The following is a 22,121-nucleotide window of genomic DNA, read 5'->3' as shown; positions in this document are numbered from 1 at the left end:
GACCCCGACCAATCATCCCGCAGATGGTGACCAGTGGTGGCCACAGGGGGCGGTGCTGAGGGAGCCGGACAGGGAGCCTGGCCCTGATTGATGGCCCCAAAGGCAGGACGGTGGAGCAGGTGAGGGGGCGGTGTAAGGACAAGGTGGGGTGCCCGGTGGGGCTGTGTGGCTGTGGGGCTGTGAGGCTGAGGGCGCGGGCTGAGACCTCATTCTCGCAGGACACCCTGAGGGACCCCGCCTGTGCAGGAACTCATGCACCAGACCTCTAGTTTCAGGAAATAAAATGCTACTCGGCTTTTAAAAATGAGAGTAAATGTTTTTACCATAATTATGATTACTTCATAATTTAAATGACTTAACTGAAGATAGTGTTGGCTCAGTCAAAACCATGAACACAATTCAGACTGCTCTTATGCTAAAGAAACTTTTGAAAACCCCAATTGTTCCTTACAACGCAGACCCACACCGTGCAGTGCAGCTGAGGAACCAGCAACGTCCCTTTGGGGCCTGTAGCAGCAGCCCTACGGATTTTTAAAGCTGGGAGAAGAAGCAGAGTCACTGAGAAACGCACAAAGGCATCACTGAACCCCTGGCAAAACTGCACTAACGGTTTCCTCTATTAATGATTAAAAAGCAATCAAGCATGTACTACAGTTCAGCGTTTGAAACACTTCTATTATTACAATGATGCTCAGGGAGAGAAATGCATTTGAATACTTGGAACAAAACATGAAACGTAGTTTTATGCTAAGTTATTTACAAGACCTCCGTTACCAAACAACGAAAGATATATGACAGCACGTAAACAGGAATTTATTAGGACCACTGGCTCCACCAATACAAAAATTAAATATTAAGGCATCTTGTACTCCCATGTTGGTAGTGCAGTGAAGAGAAATGTTTAAATGGGAACCAGCACGTCTGTTCAGATGCTGTCTGATGTATTGGATCCGTTTTTATAGACTCCTCTTCCACACACCAAGGAAAGCTCTCATATCATGACCCACACCAAGAGAGAAGCATAAACCATATTCACTTATTAAAGGGAAGCAGTTCACCCTGGGGGGGGGGAGGGGGGGGGAGGCATTACAAAGAATATTGTGTAAAGCTCAAATACCAGGATTTAAGTTTCTCTGAAGCAATTTATGCCTCAGTAATTGATGAGAAGCCTAGCCAAAACCGGTTAGGCTCAGTGGATAGAGCGTCAGCCTATGGACTGAAAGGTCCCAGGTTCGATTCCGGTCAAGGGCATGCACCTTGGTTGCGGGCACATCCCCAGTAGGGGGTGTGCAGGAGCAGCTGATCGATGTCTCTAACTCTCCATCCCTCTCTCTTCCTCTCTGTGAAAAATTAATAAAATATATTAAAAAAAAAAAAAGATGAGAAGTCTATGAATCTGTATCATGCTTTGGAATAATTGTTCACTCAGTACTCTATTCCCTGGGACAGAAGTTTTAGAAAAGTCTTTTAAAAAATGGTTACATCCACTAGAATAAGATCACATAAGTTAACACTGATTATTTATCATTCCCCTTATTCCACTGACAAAGCTCAAAAGGCTTCCAAAGTATATTAAACAGTAATATTTCACCTTTTATTAAGGCAAGTTTGTGAAAATAATTTAATACAACCAAATCTCTTCAGGAAATTTCAGCTTAGAACATTTTTATGTAAGAAACATACAAAAAATGGTTTTATAAAAAGCCACCTCAATACCAGAAGAGAGTGACAAAAGTTTGAACCCAGTGTACTTTTTAAGGATGCTCTTTCCTTGTTTCCAATTCCAAGTGCTAGTCATCATCTTTAGTGCCACTTTTGCTTAACTATGGAAAAAGATAAAAGAAATATTCAACAAGTTTAAATTACTATATTGAGTTATTTCCATTTCATAGCAAAGGTAAACATTTATAGCTTTTGGAACCAGAGTCGGCAAGGTTTGGGAGGGTAAACCACTTCTAGCTTCCAACCCTATTGTTGTACTAGAAACAAAGAGATTATTTTATACAGTTTTTATGGAAAGGGCATCCCACCGCCCAAACAGCTGACTTCAAGATAAACTGTAAGAATATACCCATGAGGTCCTCACTAAAATGCTAGCCTTTAACTCTCCTTAGATCACATTAGTTACTTCTGACAGGACTGGCACTAAGCAGCATGCAAAATTCGCTTCATGAAGTTCTGCAAAGAGAATGAACTTACTGTGTTGGGTATCAGTTGAGTATATTTGAAGCTACAATTTGTGCAAGAAAAATACTGAGAGTAGTTGGCAGAAAAATCTCAAAATGGAAGTAAACAATTTAAAACAACAAAAACGGAAACTCTTTCTTGGTAACGATGGGAAACTACAACTAGGGTCTGATCTAACTAAAATGCTTAGTTCCTCCTAAGAAATCAAAGCATTTCTCCCCGGAACCTGTTTCCTCAGTTTCCATACCATCACTAACTTAGAGTCACAGTTAAGCATGCCCATTCTACGGTGTACTTACATCAACAGTCACACCTCACTGCAGCTATAAATACTTACATGCTGAGTGTGGAGGAGGAAACGGACGTCCCAGGAGAATCCAGAGGAGGAGGGGAGAAAATGGGAGATAAAGCGTCAGTATTCGTTGGCAATGCCATGAGGTCGTGTGAAGACTGGAATTAAGTATTGTGTACCTTCACCACATCCACCCAGTTCCAGCCTCGAGGAAGCTCTCCTTTGTGATCTGGAGGAGAAAACACAGGAACGTTATTTTTAAGAACAGTCGGTGACCTTTAAGGTAATATTCGAATACATAAGATCTATATGCCATTCTGCACAGCAGATAAAATCTAAGTCACATAACACCACGCTGACAAACAGACATTGTCACCGTGCCTGCACACACTGCTCTCCTGGGCACACTTGCCAAGTGTTTCAGGTGTGTCCTCTGACGGTCCCCTAATTTCATTCTAGACCAAACCTGGTGTCCAGGAAAATACGGAGGTGAGCTGCTAATGCCGGGAAGAGAAACCCAGCCACTTGCTGGCTTCAGGTGCGTGCACAAAGCATCTGCTGCCTTCCGGGGCTGCTTACCTCAGTGAGACGCTGTATGCTCACTGTTCCCTGTGCTCATGCTCCCCTCTAGGAAGCTAGCCCGAGACAAGAGGCCTTACATACAAACGTTCGCTCAAGATGAGAGGAGGCCTGGTCAACTTATCCACTCCTGAGTTCGGATAAAACAGCCATCATTTAATCTGACGTTTTTTAAACAGGGCTTTCGTCTGTTGGGAGTGCTTACAAGCAAGCTGGACTTTTATATAAGAATTTATAAAGTAAAACCATTTCATTCCATTAATAGAATATTCAAATTTAAAGAACAGTTTAATAAATACACTTAAATATTTTCTATTTAAAATAGCTTGATTTCCTTTATGCTCGATATATTTGTATGTCTCATTTTAGAAAACATAAAATCTGTATTTGAAACAAGTATATTAATTTTATAGCAAGGGAAATGGAAACCAACTCTTTGATTATTATTATTTTTAAAATATATTTTATTGATTTTTTACAGAGAGGAAGGGAGGGGGATAGAAAGTCAGAAACACTGATGAGAAACATCGATCAGCCGCCTCCTGTACACACCCAACTGAGGATGTGCCTGCAACCAAGGCACATGCCCTTGACTGGATTCGAACTTGGGACCTTTCAGTCTGCAGGCTGATGCTCTATCCACTGAGCCAAACCAGTTTCAGCTCTTTGATTATTATAGGAGAGAAGCAGTATTATGGAGCTCAATTTTAGATGCTAATGGTTCTTTTCTCCTTCTGGCCAAGAAGAGTCTTATTCCCCTGATTCCTGGTTAGGAGGGGATGGAGGTAGATCACCAGCCTTGGGAACCCAAACTTACTCAGAGTGCCAGCCATGGCTGTCCGATTACAGCTCTGTATTGAATGCGAGCCCCTATTTGGAAAGTCACAAACCTCTATGCTGTAATCACAGGAAGATAATGGCTCTGAGGTGGGCACCATCAAGGAGATGGAGGTAGGGGGACAGTAATAAAAGGGAATGACCAGCCGAAACCGGTTTGGCTCAATGGATAGAGTGTCGTTGGCTTGGGGACTGAAGGGTCCCGGGTTCTGTTCCGGTCAGGGGCATGTACCTTAGTTGTGGGCATATCCCGGGTAGGGGGTATGCAAGAGGCAGCTGATTGATGACTCTCATTGATGTTTCTAACTCTCTATTTCTCTCCCTTCCTCTCTGTACAAAATCAATAAAATATATATTTTTTTAAAAAATAAATAAAATAAAAGGGAATGACCAGAGGTCATCATGTAGGAAAGCAACAGGTAATGAACTGACACAGATGCTAAACATTCCAAAAAGCGATGAACCCAAACTCTAGAAAACAGGCTGCTTTAGTTGTTGATGCTGCTTTGACTTTGGAATAATGGATCCCCAGACTTTATTTCACAAACCGTTATAATTTCAAACATGTATTTTGAGGTTCAATACAGATTGCTATCTTTTTATTCTTCCACAGGCATTAAACAAAACATAGATAAGCAGAAAACCACCAGCACTATATTTTAAAAAGGGCACTATTTTAAACTTTACCACCAAAGTAAGAGGATCAGTTCTTCTCAATAAAGAGCAGCTTGTAACCTTGCAGCAATCACACACACACACGCAGATGTAAATATATGCACACTCTGTGTCCATGTATATAAACGTCTATAGGCACACATGGTGATATCACTTTAACCAGGAAAAGGGTTACGGATTGATATAATTTGCCAATTTTCAGATTAAATAAGAAAAGGGGTAAAACATTATTGCTAATATAAGCTGGGGCTTATAATACCCTTCTAAAGGTTCACCCAAAATGACTCTGGTTTAAGACACAGAATTCCACCTTTTTGTTGCTGTTGTTAATCCTCACCCAAGGCCATTTTTCCATTGGTTTTTTTTAGAGAGTGGAAGGGGAGGGACAGAGAGAAACATCCGTTTGAGAGAGACACATCAGTTGGCTGCCTCCCGCACGGACCCCAACTGGGGCTGGGGATCGAGCCTGTAAGACTCCTCAGTCTGGGAGCTGAAGCTCTAGCCACTGGGCCGAACCAGGCAGGGCAGGAATGCCATTCTCAAGTTTCGTTGCTGTTGTATAAGTAAGTCAATTATAGAGAAAAACATTAAAATATTTATTGTATTGTGCTAAGATCAAATGTGTACCAGACTTCATTTCATATGAAAGCTCTATTTCAAGAAGTTTTCAGTAATACACATATCTGCCATGGAGGTGAAAAAACATGAAAATCCCACACATGACAGCGAGGATACAAGTAGGACACACACCTGTATGATATTCTTTTTTTTTTTAACATATGTTCTTATTGGTTTCAGAGAGGAAGGGAGGAGAGATAGAAACATCAGTGCTGCCAGAGAATCATTGATCAGCTGACTCCTGCCCGCCCCCTATTGAGAACTGAGCCCACAGCCCAGGCACGTGCCCTGACTGGAATTCAACCCAGGACCTTTCCGTCCACAGGCTGACGTTCTATCCACTGAGCCAAACCAGGTGGGATCCTGTACGCTATTCTAATGCTCCTGAGAGTCAGGACTGATTTAGTTACTTTGCCGCTCATCTACCTTCTTCTCACGTTTCTTTCTTGTGGTGAAGGAGAAAGTATTTTCAATACATGTATGTGCCCTGACCCAGCCTCTGAGCCAACTGTCCCTAGAATAAAGAGTGGAGACTAATCCTCTGAATGGAAACCTAGTTATTAAGCACCCACCAGGCAATAAAAAGCAACACATTTCTCAGTGTTATAAAAGGAAAAAACAAACACAAACCTGTTTTATCTGCCAGCTTGCGTTTCTGGGCTTTTGTAAGCTGTTCCTTCTTTTCTTTTTTCTTACTGGATGGAGCTACATTAGCAGTTTCAACTGAGAGGATATTGCTTATGGATGTCTAGGGGGGAAAAAATAATTCTTAGACCCATGTCTTAAAGCTTACTGAATTACACAAAATATGGCTACACCCTGAAATGGGTTGATAATTTTTAGACTTGTGAAATAAAAGAACCCTCCCCTGTTATATTTGTTTATTAGTGCAGGTGAACTTAGCGACTGGATGCACTGTAATGCGCACTGACGGGCACAATACTAGCGCAACTGCTGCAACCAGGCCCCTCAGCAAGGAGACCTGACGCCAGCATGATGCAGAAGCTCTGAAGTTCCAAGGTAATTTTACAGTTCAATTTGCTATTATTTGGAAATTTAAATAAGTCTTTAGCAGATTTACAGTTGTGAGTACGTGAAAAAGTTTATTCTTGTATTATCATTTATTAATTATTTATTTGAATTGCAACTGTAAATCTACTTTTGCCCACCACTGGATTTCAGTTCATGCAGCCAGAGATTATGAGGCAAAATTTTAAATGCTTACGAGGTGCAGGCATTGCAACGAATGTTGTACATTCACAGTCATTTACTACAGATTCAGGTGGATGCTGCCATAACTGCCATCTTATAGATGAAGAAACTGAGCTACCCAGTAAGCGGTGCGGTGAGGGTCTGAACCCACGTGGTCTGCCCCCATCCTCGATTTGAGCTCCCACCCTCACTGCTTCTCCAGCTGCCTCCCAGGGTCCTGTGCTCTGCTGGGCCTGTGGAAACCAGAATTGCTCAAGTATGGGATGAGGCCTTTGCTGTCCGTGTACAGCTGGGTTCACAGACAAAACTCAGCACCGACCATCAACATGTTTTAGTGCAGGTCATGGTGCAGAGGGGCTAATACACAGATGCTCCTGGTCATCAAAGAGGCTTCTTCTCTAAAATAATCCTAGAAAAAAATGTATATTTTCCCCATTTAATAGCGTCTCTGTAAATGGCCATACCTTCAAACTGAGCTGTGGCAAGACCACTTGCAATGAAATAATCCCCATTAAAAATGTCATACATATTTTAGCTCAACATAAGAAATCCCCTTTCGGAGTTTTATGAGGAAATAAACTTGAAAATATGAATTCTACAATATCAGCACATGAAGTAGTCTAGTCTAATAGGAATGGTAAAATATGGAGAATAACATTTTTAAAGTTACATAAAAGCTAAGAAATCTAAAACTCATTGTTCTTATTTAACTCAGATGTAACTCACTTTAAACTAACAATCTCCAATTAAAAAAATAACTAGCTCAAATTAATTACTAACACTGAAATCGAAACATTAAGAACATCTGGCAAAAGCAAATGGCACACTCACTGCAGAGCTCACAGGATGATGATTCTCCATGAACTGCTCCTTGTTGTCCTTGGCATACTCGAACAGCGTGTAGGTCATGGCGGTGCCGAGGTTGGCTTCCACCGCCTCCTGTAACTTGGCTAGTATGCTCTCCTTTATGGCTGAGGATCTGGAGTGACAAGAAATATATTGCTAGCGGAAAAGCAAGAGTGTAAAACAAAAAACCCCATGAAAATAAAACACTACTCACATGGTGTTGTTAAAGAAAGCGTTCATGGAGATGATTGGGGGGGTCTGCGGGTATGTCTCCGTCCAGGAAACCTCGATGAGGAAAGCTTTGGGATCACCACTTTCACCTATCTGAAGAAAAGGGAAATCTCAGGCTTGTAAAAAGTAATACAAGACAGAATATTTAATTATGATCTTCAGAATGAATCCTTTCCAATGCTCATGGTCAGGTCAGTGATTAGAGCATCAGCCTGCACACCAAAGGTCATGGGTTCGATTCTCGGTCAAAGTCATGTACCTGAGATGTAGGTCTGACACCTTCCTTTGCGCAAACCCCCCTCGCCACATTAGGGAGCATGTGGGAGGCAACCAGATGACTCTCTTTCAGCCCCTCTCTTCCACTTTCTCTAAAAATCAATGGAAAAATAGTCTCAGGTCAGGCTTTACCTAAGTAAACAAATAAATAAATAATTGATGTCATGGCGAAGTGTCTTCATTTAAATGCTTCAGGAAATCCAAAAACATAATAAATCCAAACCACTAAATTTAAAAACAAAATCAGCATTTATTAGTCTTCTCCAGAAAGCACTAACGCTCCTACTTATGTCAACACTTACCCTATATTGAAATGAAACTGGACTTAATTCCCGGAAACTTTCATCTCCTTCGTATATAGAACGTAATGCTTCCAGTTCCATCTGAAAGAAATGAATCCAGTGCATTTTGTTTAGTGCTATAAATGGGCTAGGAGTAGAGGGTCTGATTCAAGCCCACTCAACTACGTAACAGCTGACGAACGTAGCTTAGATGTTTGTAACATACAGGGACATAACAACACAGTACGATAATGCTGATACTAATACTTCAAAACCATGTGCCAGGCACTGCAAAGCATTTTACAGTGTATTATCTCAAACTTTTTAAAGTGGGGGCCAGATCACGGTCCCTCAGAGAGCTGGAGGGCCGGACTATATGAACTACTAATTCCTACTGTAACACCTCAGCTGCGCTCACTGCCCAAAAAACCTGGCGGGCCGGATCAGACTCCTCTTCGGGCCACATGTGGCCCGCGGGCCGTAGTTTGAAGACGCCAGCCCTAAATTCTCACCTCGGTCCTGGGAAGAAAATCTCACTATCTTCCCCTTCCAAACAGGGGAGATAAGATTAGGATTAAAGCAACCCCAGAGCACATGCCCTTCATCACTCTGCCGGCGAGAAGGCTGGACAGAAAGAGTGTAAAAAAACACTACTTACACATCTTGTACTTGTAACCCTTCCCACAGAATGATACAAAACTGGTAAGAACACTTAGAGACAGGAAAAGGAACTGGGAAACAATGGTAGTTAGAAAAAGGTTGACAAGGACCGACCCAGATGGGAGTAAGGAGAGGAAGAATGAGGAAGACCCTGCCCGGAAATACGTCTCAGAGGAGAAGACCGGCTGCTGCTGTGATCGCTGGGGAATACTCAGAAGAGAAGCCAGGAGAGGCTGCACTTGGATACATACTTTAGTTTAAAAAACCACGTCATGAATTCCACAAACTAAAGATGGGTGGATCTGATCTATGGGGACAACCTTTTAGAACAGATTATTAAAGAAAGTATGAGAGTAAGCAGGAGTTCCTAAGACCTAGCAGGCACGTGAGAAACAGCATCTATGCAAACAGTCCTTTTCAGAGCGCGTCCCTGATTACAGGAAGGGCCCACGATTTCTCTTGTTACTGTTTCAGAAATGCAAACTAGATTAAAGAATAACGGAGCAGTACCGGGCCTGTGCGGCTCCGCTGGCTGGAGCATCGTCCCGGACACCACAGGCAGTGGTGGGCTCCATGCCCAGGTTTCAGGTTTGTGCCTCGTCAGGGTGCAAGTGGAAGGCAGCCAATCAATGTTTCTCACTTTCTCTCGCTCCCTCCCCACTTTTTCTCCCTAAATATCAATAATAATAATAATGATAATAATAAACAAAAAATAACTCAGATTAGATTGGAACAAACTTACTCAAAATATAGTGCTACTCTAGTGGGTTGCTAATCCTTTCCTGCCTTTTCATTATCGACCTGGACAGGCATGACAGCTGAAGGCAGGCTTGCCGACTTTGTGGATGACAATTTGATGGGATAGTGCAGTGGTCCGCTAACTGCGGCTCGCGAGCCACATGCGGCTCTTTGGCCCCTTGAGTGTGGCTCTTCCACAAAATACCACGTGGGGGGGGGTATTCAAAATAGACCGCCCAGGCCAAAAACCGACTTCTGCGTGCGCACCCGCGTGTGGTACTTTGTGGAGGAGCCACACTCAAGGGGCCAAAGAACCACATGTGGCTCGCGGGCCGCAGTTTGCCAACCCCTGGGGTAGTGAATCACGCTGGTAGCAGAACGAAAATTCACACAGTCCTTGCCAAACAACCTCACGGGACGACACCCGAGCGGCTAAAGTCCTCGGATACCTACACACACAAGCGGAGGGCGAAAGACCAACTGCTTTGCATAAAGTGTGTAAAGGGCTTAGCGGCCAGTAAGTCTAACTGTGGAGAACGGTGATGCCACCCTTTTAAAACAGGACGCAGAAACACACGAACCCAGGAGAATTTCAAAAAATGGACACCGAGCCCTGGCCGGTTTGGCTCAGTGGATGAAGGGTCCTAGGTTCGATCCCGGTCAAGGGCATGTACCTTGGTTGCGGGCACATCCCCAGTGGAGGATGTGCAGGAGGCAGATGGTCGATGTTTCTCTCTCCCTTCCTCTCTGTAAAAAAAAATCAATTAAAAATATATTTAAAAAAATACATATATATATATAGCTGAAGCCGGTTTGGCTCAGTGGATAGAGCGTGGGCCTGTGGGTTGAGGGGCCCCGGGTTCGATTCCGGTCAAGGGCATGCACCTTGGTTTCGGGCACATCCCTGGTAGGGGGCGTGCAGGAGGCAACCGATTGATTTTCTCTCTCATCGATGTTTCTAGCTCTCTATTCCTCTTTCTTTCTCTCTGTAAGAAATCAATAAAGTATGCTAAAAGATACTATTTAAAAAAAAAAAAAAGAAAAGAAAAAGAAACTCCCGCCGGGACCGGTTTGGCTCAATGGATAGAGCGCCGGCTTGGGGACTGAAGGGTCCCGGGTTCGATTCCGGTCAAGGGCATGTACCTTGGTTGCGGGCATATCCCCAGTAGGGGGTGTGCAAGAGGCAGCTGATCGATGACTCTCTCTCATCGATGTTTCTAACTATCTCTCTCCCTTCCTCTCTGTATAAAAATCAATAAAATATATTAAAAAAAGAAAAAGAAAAAAAGAAAAAGAAACTCCGATCCCAGTGCTGCCTGTGCCCTATGGGCCGATCGCTCAGGCCTTCGCAGACCTGCGCCTCGCCCGCCCCCCTCACACCGCCAGGCCCCCTCCACCCCCGATGGCACCCAGCACCCCTCCCACGTGACGTGTGCTCATCGACGGCCGTCAGACGGACAGGACATCCCACCGAAGGTCACGGCCGGAGCCCGCGGACCCCGCGCCACGTTGTCCTCCGTCGGAGATTTAACCCAATTACCCGCCCGCCGAGGCCACATCCGGAGGCGATCGGACCCCATCGGGCACGGCTCCGCGGACACGCGTCCCACACGCGGGCCGAGTCCACCGGGTGGCGGACCGAGGACACGCGATCGCGCCGCTCAGGCGTCGGGGCGGCCCCGGGCCGACCGGACCGAGCTCGGCGGGGCGCGGGGCGGCCGCGGCGGCGCACTCCGGCCGGGCTCGTGCGGGGCCGCCGTCCGGGCGCGGGGAGGCGGCTACCTACCCTCCCTCGGGCCGGGCAGCGGGGAGAGGGCGTGCGGGGCGGACTCACCTCCTGGTCCTCGTTGGCGCTCATCGCGACCGCGAAGAGCACCGCGAGCGGCGGCCCGAGGCCCTCGGCCGCGGGAGGCGCACCCTCGGCGCCGCAGACGGCGGTCACGGCACCCGCGGCCCTGGGGCAGCGCGGAGCCGCCCGCGGGAGGGCTGAGGGCGCGGAGCCCGAGGCCGTGGCAGGCGGGGCGCCGGGGAGTGTGGACGGAGACGGCCGAGCCCCGAGACCGAGGCCCCGCCCCCTCTTTCCGCCCGCTCCTCCTATTGGCTCCGCCTCGCTCCGTCCGGCTCCTGCTCCCGGAGGACACGGAGCGTCTTCCCTACGTCGTGTGGAGCGGCGTCTAGCTCGCGAGCAGCGATTGGCGCAGAGCGCTGTCACTCAGGCCCAGGAAGCGCTTCCTGGGCATGCGCAGGCGGGCGGAGGGCAGTCCTGCTCGCTGGACCCGGCTGTGAGGCGGCGGCGGCTGCAGGACCCGGCCTGGCTGCCTCGGACACCCCCGCCGGCTTCCCCTCGGCCTCCCCGGCTGGAGGCGACCGGCCACCGGCTGCAGCGGGCCCCGTGCACGCGGCCTGGGTGAGTCCGGGCCGGAGACCTGCGGGCCAGGCGACACCGCCTTGGGAGAGCGTTGGCTCTTCCTGCGGGGGTGAGGGGCCTGCGTTCTGCAGCGGCGCCAGCGGGTGCAATGCCTGCATCGCTCCTTTAGCCCCTGTGCACCTGTTTCCAGGGCCTCCCGGTGTAAGGGGGCTGGGGAGGAGGGTAGAATCTGCTTTTAGGGCTCCAGCGTCGTTTCTCTGCCTTTCCTGAATTCTGTGATCCTGGGACGGTTCGTTTTTCTGAAATCAGTTGTTGGTTCACATCCTCAACATCAGCTTTTTATTTTTCTTCCCCCCAATCATCCCAGCCTCAAACTGTCGTTCCTATTTTGGTCATTTTGTAGTAGAACTTATTTGAATCTTATCTTCATTCGCCTTGCCCTACACCCTGAACCTCCATTCATTAAATAGTGACCACATACATTTATCTTCCACTCCGAGCAGGTCGCCTTCCTTTGCATTGTACCGCCCTTCTTCCCAAGAGTCTTCCTTATGATCGTGCATGCCAGCTTCCAGATTATTCCCTTGCACTACGTGGTTCCCGGTCCGGGGTGTTATTCCTTCTGCGCCTCCGTCCACGCCCTTGGCTGCTTCTAGGAGCTGCTGTCAGCGAGGCCCATGCACCTCTGTACCTGTCCTTGGCCACCCCCATTCCTTTGCTGCAGAATAAGCGCGTCCCATTTCAGGTGCCGAAGCTTTTAGGATAGAATGTGCCAGAATTTCAGATACAATTTTCATTACCGGGGACAGAATTACAGTGATTTAGAGCTGCACTGCCCAGTATAGTAGCCAGTAGCCAGATGTGGCTGCTGAACATGTGAAATAGACTAGACCAATTTGAGATGTGCTTTCAGTGTACAGTACACACCAGATTTTTGAAAACTTAGTATGAAAAAGGACAATATCGTGATAATAATTTTTATATTAATTTTAAAAGGATATTATTTTGGATATATTGGTTAGATAGAATATCATTAAAATTAATTCCACCTATTTGTATTTTCTTGTGTGACCGCTAGAGCAGGCATATAGCTACACAGTAGGGTTGATTGAATCTGCTGATGTGGTATTCGAGATACGGAGGACCGACTAGATGATTAGCATATTATTTTAATAATATCTCAGGAGTTCAGAAATTAGATGTTAGCAATTACAGGGAAATTATAGATAATTACAGTTTTTGTATATCTATGTCAAAAATTATTTTTCTTTATAGCTGAAGTAGGTCATGAGACCTTTTAATTGGATGGCGTTCTGCTTTCTTGCTCTGCTCATTCCAAAGTTCTGTGCGCATTTTGAGATGTTACTGAAAATACTGATTAGTCTTAAAGTTGACTACCTTTGTAATATGAAAGATTTAAAAAATACAGTACCAATAGTTACCAAATTTCAGTAGGTCAATTTAGGAATTAAAGTTTTGAAAAACTTTTGATTTCTTTTGTAGTTGCAGACACTTCAGAGTCTTTTGCCTTTTTGTAATGTTTTCTAAATGGTGGAGATTCACATATTAGAAATGGATTTGGGCTTTTAAGAAATGAGTTATGAATGTATCAACATTTGTATTTAAAAATTTCAGGACGCCGTGAACATGGGTCCCACACAGTGGGACTTCCCTGTGGAATTATGCTGTCGGCCGATGGCCTTTGTCACTCTCACCGGCCTGGATGTGGTGTACAACGCCGTCCATCGAGCCGTCTGGGATGCTTTCTGTGCCAATCGGAGGGCTGATCGAGTACCGATCTCTTTTAAGGTGCTCCCCGGTGATCACGAGTATCCTAAATGCAGACCCAAGGTAACGGCATTGTGATTGCATGGGCTGTCCTCCCTCTCTCCCTCTGTATGTGTGTGTACGTCTTCTTTGCTCCTGTTGTCTGAGCTCGGAAACCCCTGAGTTTATTAAGGGGATGGTTACAGTGATGGGTATAGAAAACCCTGGGCTTTGTCAAGTCTGTAATACAATACAGTTATCCTATATAATGAGAGGAATATGCTCATTATCTTTTATACAGTGAGGCTTAATGACGGACCACATAAGGACCAGATCACAGATCTGCAGGAGGGTGGGGCATTGAACTACAAGCAGGTGGCGATGGAGAGCTACAGGAGGTGGCAGGGCAGCAAGCTATGAGGGGGTGGGGGGATATAGAGGGTGGCACAGGAGGCAGCAGCGAGCTACTGGTGCACGGATTCCTGCACAGGACTACTAGTGTTTAATAATAGTTATTTTTTTTAAACCCAGCAGAATAATTACTTTATAACTATTAAGCTTTTTATTCAATGAGCCTAGTTTTTCCTTTTAAAAAAACAACAAAACAAAGAAATCTCCATAAAGGCCTCCCTATTTAGGAAGGTTTCGCATTCTCCATTCACCATTACCAGTATCGTTGTAGCATCCATGGTCTTCACAGTTTACAAGTAGAGTGAAATGCCATCGTGGCAATATGTTTTGAAACAAATGAAGCTATGTTGGGTTTCAGATAACAGTTTATTTGAGCAGCTTTTTACAAGAGCAGAAGCTTGAAACGGTGAGGAATATGTCAAATTTACCTGGAAAAGGGCTGTATGCTTCCAGGGTGTTTGAGAGTCTTAATACTGTTAGAAACTCTTGCGTTTGTTCATTCTTTAACTGAAAATTGCCACAGCTTTGAGGTTGAGATCCTACCTCTAGTGCTTTCTAGCTCTTATTTGGTCTCTGTAAGCTGGAATTTCCTCATCTTATTGACAACGAGAGGCCCTGTGCAAGACATTCATGCATGGGGGTTCGGGGAGAGGTGTCCGTCAGCCCGGCCTGCCTCCTCTCGCAGTCCGGGACCCCTTGGGTAGTGTCCCTAGGCCTGGCCAGCCACCAGGGCCTATTGGGGTGTTGCTTCCCCCGGCTGCTTGCCATCTGTGTGGGCGCTGCTCCCCTCCTCCCCTGCCACCGGTTGCCTCCTCCTGCGGCAATGGGGTGCTTGGCTGGCCTGGGCCTTCCTCAGCAGGGTGATCACTTTCTGGCCCCACACACCTGCCACAGCTTCATTGGCCAGTGGCCTGGGCCTCCCTCTATTATGTGATTGATCGTGGGGCCCCCAGATTGGTCGCCCCACCGGCTGGTGGCCTGGACCTCCCTCTTTGGGGCGATCGATCGTGGAGCCCCCCCATCAATTGCCCTTCAGAGGGTGGCCTGGGCCTCTCTGCGTGGGGCGATTGTGGGGCAATGGCGGGGCCCCCCTACTAATTGCATCACACCTGCCTTGGCTGGCCTGGCACCAGTGCATATCCTGGCGTGGTCGTCCGGAAGGTCATCAGGACGGTGGTTCTGCTGTGTGGTCGTTCGGTCGGTTTGCGTTTTACGCTTTTATTAGTTCAGATGGCTTGGGTGTCTACTGAGTGAGATGAATGCCCATAAAGTGCCTGGGGCTCAAGAACAGGTGGTTTCTGCTGCTGTTGCCATCGGGTAACTCGACAACTTCTGCCAATGCTCACAGAGAACGTCCTACGAGTGGTACATCCCGAAGGGGATCCTGAAGACGGGCTGGATGAACAAGCACCTGAACCTGGTGCCGGCCCTGGTGGTGGTGTTCTACGAGCTGGACTGGGACGAGCCGCAGTGGAAGGAGAAGCAGTCCGAGTGCGCGACCCGCGTGGAGATCGTCAGGTCTGTCTGTGCGCCGGCCAGGCCGCCGCTCAGGCCCATGGCGGCCGCTCGGGCCGATGGCGGCGGGCGCTGTGCAGGCTGCAGCGGGCGCTGTGGGGGTTGCTGAACTCCAGGGAAACGTGTTCAGTTCCAAACAGGACGCATCCATGTTAACTTAAATAATGCTGAGCTGGAGGAGGAAGACATTAGAAGACAGATTGGTCTGGATTTCCAAGTGCTTTTTCTTGCATTTATATTTTTTGAAGATACAGTAATTTGCTCGTTAGTCTCATAATACTTTTGCCCTGGCACCAGTTCAGTTTCAAAATAATTCTTTCGAATGGACTACTCTGTCATGTATCACTATAAGGATATTGTATTATAACTCTTATGTGAAAATATAAAACTTTTACTTTCAAAACAGACTTTTGTAAGGATTCAAAGCTCAATGTGAGATTTTTATTTTTGAAATTGAAATCATTGTGGTACATATGTTTCTTTGTATGCAGGAAAAGATTTCCTCTAATCTTGTGAATTTTTTTAGTTGAATTTTCTTTCTTTGAATTATCAAATGTATTTTATGAATGGTTTTGAATACATGCATATTTTTAAAATATGTTTTAGTTGATTTCAGAGAGAGGGAGAGAGCTCTGGCTGGAAACATCAGTGATGAGAGAGAAACCTTTGTCGGCTGCCTCCTCGCACGCCCCCTGCTGGGGATGGCGCTCGAACCTGGGCCTGTGTCCTGACCTCCTGGTTCATGGGCTGCTGCTCAACCACTGAGAGATACCACCTGGGCTTGAATACCAGTATATTTCTAAAAAGACAGTTTAATTATTTAATGCTAACACTTTTCCGTTGCAGGCAGAGTTTGCAAGGGAGGAACACAAAAGTGGCAGTGGTTCTGATTCAGAAGAAAACCCCATTGCCTCCAGGTATCGAAAAGTTAATAGTGAATTGTTTTATGCCTCCAATTCTTATTACCAAGAAGCATAATTGTTAATGTTGAAATCTTTTATGCATTCAGTTATGGGAAAGATAGTGTGTTAACTTAAAAAGTACTAGTAACCCATGCATAATGCTTATTGTAAAAATTTAAGAATATTCAAGAGTGCAGGTCTTCTTAAGTCCTGCTCTTTGTCATTTATCTCCCGATGTAGGCATATAGCAACTGACAAAACAGTTCCCACCTGATTTTTAAACAACGTTGTTTACTTACTTATCTGAGACCGGTTTAAATATTAAATAAAAGTATTCCTCGTGTAGTTTTTTTAATTAATTTACAGTACGGCCGAGGAAAATGCAATAGGACGTCTAATTTCTCGTTAGAAAATGCCTAGGTTTTGCCCAGCCAGAGTGGCTTAGTTGCTGGAGCATTGTCCCATGCACCGAAAAGGTCGTGGGTTTGATTCCTGGTCCAGCCACATACCCACTGAGAGGCTAAAATATTTTTTGTTTCGGTGTTGACACTTGTAGCATCCTAAATCCACTTTCATGAATTATTGTTTCCATTTTTAGTTACGGTTTTGGACACAGTAATGCGGCCTCTGTGTTGGCATTGCTTTGTGTATCTTGGCTCAGGAGGAAAGGACAAGTTTTTTCCTGACAGATCACGGTCTGGGTCACTTCTGAGAACCCACAGCGCTCCCGAGGGCCCCGGGACTCCTGCTGGCATGTGGCAGTGGTGGGTTTTTTTTTTTTAAATATATTTTATTGATTTTTTACAGAGAGGAAGAGAGAGGAAAGGGATAGAGAGTTAGAAACATCGATGAGAGAGAAACATCGATCAGCTGCCTCTTGCACGCCCCCCCCGCCCCCCCCACTGGGGATGTGCCCACAACCAAGGTACATGCCCTTGACCGAAATCGAACCTGGGACCCCTCAGTCCCCAGGCCGATGCTCTATCCACTGAGCCACACCGGTTTCAGTGGTTGGGGTTTTGATTTTCTTGCTCAGGTTTGAGGAAACGCTCATTGGGAAGAATGCATTAATTATTTCCTCTCTCTGTGGGCCGTGTCTGCAGGAGAGGACGTGATGGCTTCAGAAAGGGCGGCAGCTCTGTGTAATGCGTGTGAACTCTCAGGAAAATCTTTGTTTGTCCTGCCCCACACTGACCACCTGGTGGGGTATATTATAAGGTAAATGAAGGTCTTTGAGGTATTTTTCTTCAGTAGATGGTTCATTAGGCATTGAGAAGTTGGAGGTGTAGACCCATTTATAAAAACAAACAAACATGTTCACGGGAAAAAAATTCAAATAGTGTTGAGGAAATGAGATAGAAAGTAAAATCCCCTTAGTCAACTCTTTAACTTTCTCCAGTTCCATCAACATCTTACTACACTTGATCTTTGCCAAGGCTGAGAAGCGATTCCATTAGCAAGGACTTAAGTTTCCTTCCTAAAAATGTCTTTTTTAAAAATAAAAATAATAAAGCCGTACAGCATATACTGAACTGCCATGTAACATCACCTCATTGACACCATATGTACCTCTAGGTCAACTTCATTTAAAAAACTTACTCATATTTTAAAGTGTACTTCTCAGTAACTACCCTGTGGCCTTTTCTGACTTGTCCTCTTATATGACAGTGTCTATTTCTGGCCTGTGTTTTACTTCGTTTTCGGTATGTTTATGTGTATATTTAAATAACTTTTAAGAAGGGTCTGAGTCCCATCATAGCTTAGCCTGTCTTTGTAGACTTATCTCACAAGTCATGTGATCATTGTCCAGTTCACAGAAGCAACTTTCTATTTTTTTAATAGATTAGAAAATGCCTTTTATGAACATGCACAGACCTATTACTACACAGAAATCAGAAGAGTGAAATCTCATAAAGAATTTTTGAATAAAACAACACACCAGGTACGTGTTTTTCCCTGAAGAAGGAAATAATAAAGATTCTAGAGCTGATTAATTTGAGGGAGATAGTGAATGTCTTGGATGTTTTTAAAGGGCTTCAGTACTTTTAAAGTTTTTTTATTTTTAAGCATATATTTACTTACTTATTTTGTTAATCATTACCTAAGGATATTTTTCCCATTGGTTTTTAGAGTGGAAAGGAGAGGGGCGGAGGGAGAGAGACAGAGAGAAATATCAATATGAGAGAGATACATCAATTGTTTGCCTCCCAAATGTGCCCAGACTGGGGCTGGGTATCCAGCCTGCAACCTAGGTACATGCCCTTTACCAGAATTGAATCTGTAACCCTTCAGTCTGCAGGCTGATGCTCTAACCATTGAGCAACCCGACCAGGACTTTTTAAAGCATTTAAGAGCTAATTCATTTTGTATTTTTTGCCCTTACTGTTCTTAAATGTAGATAGACTTTTATAGCCTCCTTAACTATACTTATTTGTTGGGATAATTTTTGAACTTTAATTTTGAATATTATGCTTTTGTGTCTCAATAAAAATTATTAAAAATTTTATATTTTTAAGAGAATATGTGTAATGATGTTTTTTCTATTATTTTTTTTCAGCTTTTATTTGTTAGACATCAGTTTAAAATAGCTTTCTTCAGTGAGTTGAAACAGGATACACAAAATGCGCTGAAGTAAGTTTCTAACAGTTGTCAAACTAAATTTTTCTTATCTTGATGTTAATAATATAATATTAATGGCAACTTCTGAATCACAATCAAACTAATTTTAAAATGTTTATGTTGATTTAGATTCAGTTATGTAGTATTTAGTTTATCTAGAGATGAGTGGAATATAATATTTTTAGATTTAAAAAAAATGCTGTTATTGTAAGTAAATTTCATAGAGTTATAAGGCTTTCTGGTCTACTGCCATTAAATGACATGACCTAAAGAAACAATATTAAAATGTTCCCACTTTCTACTTCTTATTTGTGTATTCAGTAAAATGCTTGTATTAAGATTGCTTTCTTCCAAAGTTAAATATACATATAAACATTATCTAAGTCGGACTATGAACTTAAGTTGTATAGTGCACTTATTCAGTTAAGCTATGATTTTATTTATTTATTTGTATTTTAATTGATTTTATAGAGAGGAAGGCAGAGAAAGAGGGAAAACATGGATTGGTTGCCTCCTGCAGCTTGCATTTGTGCCCTGACTGGGAATCGAACGGCAACCTTTGAGGTATACAGGAGAGCGCTCCAGTCGAACCACACTTGCTAGGGCATGATTTTATTTTAATTAAAGTTGGTTTTTAGTTTTTAATGCCTGTTGATAACATCATTTTTAAAAAAATATATATTTTATTGATTTTGTACAGAGAGGAAGTGAGAGAGATAGTTAGAAACATCAATGAGAGAGAGTCATCGATCAGCTGCCTCTTGCACACACCCCACTGGGGATGTGCCCGCAACTAAGGTACATGCCCTTGACCGGAATCGAACCCGGGTCCCTTCAATCCCCAAGCCGACGCTCTATCCATTGAGCCATACCGGTCTCGGCGATAACATCATTTTTCATTCAATTCTCTGCTTAGAGCTTTGATGAGTAGTTGGGGATGTCTTGGCAGAACTTAAGCCTTTTATTCCTTTGCCACAATTTAATAAAACATGATCTCTTTCTAGCTTTGGCAGTGGCAGTGTTAACAGAGGGATAAAAACAGCAGTATATTCTAAAGTTAAGGACAGGCTAAGTGTACAGGGAGAAAAATCTTCCTGTATAATATAGAGGTAATGTGCAAATTAACCCTCACAAGGTGGTTGCCTACAACCAGGCTGGCAGCGGGGGTTAGTGTGAGATGACCCAACAACTGAACAAGCAGGCTGTGTGGGGCAACCAGGCTGGGAGGGGGGCAGTTGGGAGTGATTGGGCTGGGCAGGGGGGACAGGGAGGGGCGACTAGGCCAGCAGAGCGGGGCATTGGGGGTGACCAGGCTGGCAGGGGGGGGGGGTCAGTTGGCGGCCACCAGGCTGGCAGGGGGGTAGTAAGGGCAACCAGGCTGGCAGGGGGCAGTTAGGAGCAACCAGGCCAATACATAGAGGTAGTGTGGGGCGATCAGGCTGGTGGGTGGGTGGGGGGGTAGTTAGGGGCAACCAAGTAGGCAGACAGGTGAGTGAGTAGGAGCCAGCGGTCCAGGATTGTGCGAGGAATGTCTGACTGCGGTTTAGGCCTGATCCCGGGGATCGGGCCTAAACTGGCAGTTGGACATCCCCCAAGGGGTCCCGGATTGGAGAGGGTGCAGGCTGGGCTGAGGGCACCCCCCCTCTCCCCCCGAGCACGAATTTCATGCACCGGGCCTCTAGCAGAGAAATAAATAAAAATAGAGTACGTCTGTTATTCAGAGGAATATTGCAGAAACCTCTTTTTGTGTGTGTTATTATTGAGGTGGTAAGTACCAAATTGTGTTCTCTAAATCTCAACAAATTCAGATAATTATAGCTGGCCTCACTGTAGTGTATTTTGAATCCAGGGTATTAGTTAAAAACCTTCCATTCCAATTCTGTCCAAAAACACGCCTGGGAAGAAAAGGGCCACCTGAAGCGGTAGGAGCGTTTTCTCTGGAGAAGACCGAGTTTCCTCCTGACGGTCGCGTTCAGGGGAGGCTCCTTTACCAGGCGCTCTCCTGTGTCCCACGCGCTCCCTCGGCGCCGCCGCCTGGAATTCTCATTTCCCCTCCAGCCTGCTCCCGAGACAGTGATACCCACTTACCTCGTACAGACACTTGGGTTTCAAAGCTATTGACCTGCTGTCTTGGTAACACCTTCTTTCCTAGTACAGTTCTATTTGTTTGAGAAGTTTGTGTGAGGCTTTTAAGAAATAACTTATTATTATTATTTTAAAATATATATATTTTATTGATTTTTTACAGAAAGGAAGGGAGAGGGAGAGAGTTAGAAACGTCGATGAGAGAGAAACATCGACCAGCTGCCTCTTAAACACCCCTCCCTGCCCCCCACCAGGGATGTGCCCGCAACCAATGTACATGCCCTTGACTGGAATCGAACCTGGGACCTTTCAGTCCCCAGACCCACGCTCTACCTCTGAGCCAAACCGGTTTCGGCAGAAATAACTTATTTTTTAACAATGCTAATTTAAAAGCAAATACTGATTTCAGAGAGGGAGAGAGATTTAGGAACATCAATGATAAGAGAGAATCATTGATTGGCTACTTCCTGCATGCCCCCTCCTGGGGATCGAGCCCACAACCCAGGCATGAGCCCTGATCAGGAATCAAACTGTGACCTGGTTCATAAGTCAACACCCAACCACTCAGCCACACTGGCTGCGCAATAATGCTCATTTTTAAATGTAATTCTGGACAATTTTCCACTTTTCTTTAGTTTTTCAACTTTTCCTTTCAGTTATTGACAGGTGTTAATGACAGAGCAAAGGGCAGGTGATGGTACTGTTTTAATGAAAAGTCATTGGAGCTTCTCAGACATTGTTATTATTATTATTAAATATATTTTATTGGCTTCAGAGAGAAAGGGAGAGGGAGAAAGAGATAGTAACATCAATGATGAGTGAGAATCACTGATTGGCTGCCTTCTGCACGTCCCCTACTGGGGATCAAGCCCATACCCTGGGCATGTGCCCTTGACCGGGATTGAACCTGGGACCGTTCAGTCCACAGGCAGACGCTCTATTCCCTGGGCCAAACCAGCTAGGGCTCACATGTTGTTAATCCATATACCATTTTTCAGGAAATCGGAGCTTAATATGTATAT

The 22,121-nt window shown here is 45.0% G+C and overlaps 2 protein-coding genes across 9 annotated transcripts in view; one reads left to right on the top strand and one right to left on the bottom strand.

Annotated features, from left to right (window-relative positions):
• Positions 1-793: 793 nt before the first annotated feature.
• RWDD4 (RWD domain containing 4) lies at positions 794-11,458 on the bottom strand. Of its 5 annotated transcripts, none has more exons than XM_036457320.2 (9): positions 11,267-11,411; positions 8,056-8,136; positions 7,461-7,570; positions 7,232-7,379; positions 5,819-5,936; positions 2,659-2,708; positions 2,525-2,527; positions 1,752-1,823; positions 794-1,008 (listed from the first exon to the last, which is right to left on the bottom strand). In XM_036457320.2, the coding sequence occupies exons 1-8, from the start codon at positions 11,288-11,290 to the stop codon at positions 1,791-1,793; spliced, it is 567 nt and encodes a 188-aa protein (XP_036313213.1). In that variant the 5' UTR covers positions 11,291-11,411; the 3' UTR covers positions 794-1,008; positions 1,752-1,790. The 5 variants fall into 5 exon arrangements, with proteins under 5 accessions (XP_036313213.1, XP_036313215.1, XP_045444931.1 ...); XM_036457322.2 differs by lacking the exon at positions 794-1,008 and adding an exon at positions 1,446-1,464; XM_045588975.1 differs by lacking the exon at positions 794-1,008 and having other exon boundaries at positions 1,472-1,823; positions 2,487-2,527; positions 11,267-11,458.
• Positions 11,459-11,615: 157 nt separating this feature from the next.
• Positions 11,616-22,121, top strand: part of TRAPPC11 (trafficking protein particle complex subunit 11) — a 33,944-nt gene continuing 23,438 nt past the window's right edge. For 2 of the 4 annotated variants that reach the window (XM_045588972.1, XM_045588974.1), the window contains exons 1-7: positions 11,616-11,841; positions 13,429-13,651; positions 15,327-15,496; positions 16,340-16,410; positions 17,499-17,613; positions 18,238-18,337; positions 18,953-19,026. In XM_045588972.1, coding sequence (XP_045444928.1) covers positions 13,448-13,651; positions 15,327-15,496; positions 16,340-16,410; positions 17,499-17,613; positions 18,238-18,337; positions 18,953-19,026 — 734 coding nt within the window. In that variant the 5' untranslated portion in view covers positions 11,616-11,841; positions 13,429-13,447. Of the gene's footprint in view, positions 11,848-13,428; positions 13,652-15,326; positions 15,497-16,339; positions 16,411-17,498; positions 17,614-18,237; positions 18,338-18,952; positions 19,027-22,121 lie in introns of all 4 variants that reach the window. The other 2 variants (XM_045588973.1, XM_036457309.2) reach the window with 2 other exon arrangements.

Source organism: Pipistrellus kuhlii, unplaced genomic scaffold, assembly GCF_014108245.1.
Source record: "Pipistrellus kuhlii isolate mPipKuh1 unplaced genomic scaffold, mPipKuh1.p scaffold_m20_p_3, whole genome shotgun sequence".
Taxonomy (NCBI): domain Eukaryota; kingdom Metazoa; phylum Chordata; class Mammalia; order Chiroptera; family Vespertilionidae; genus Pipistrellus; species Pipistrellus kuhlii.
This window is presented reverse-complemented; position numbering and strand designations above follow the sequence as displayed.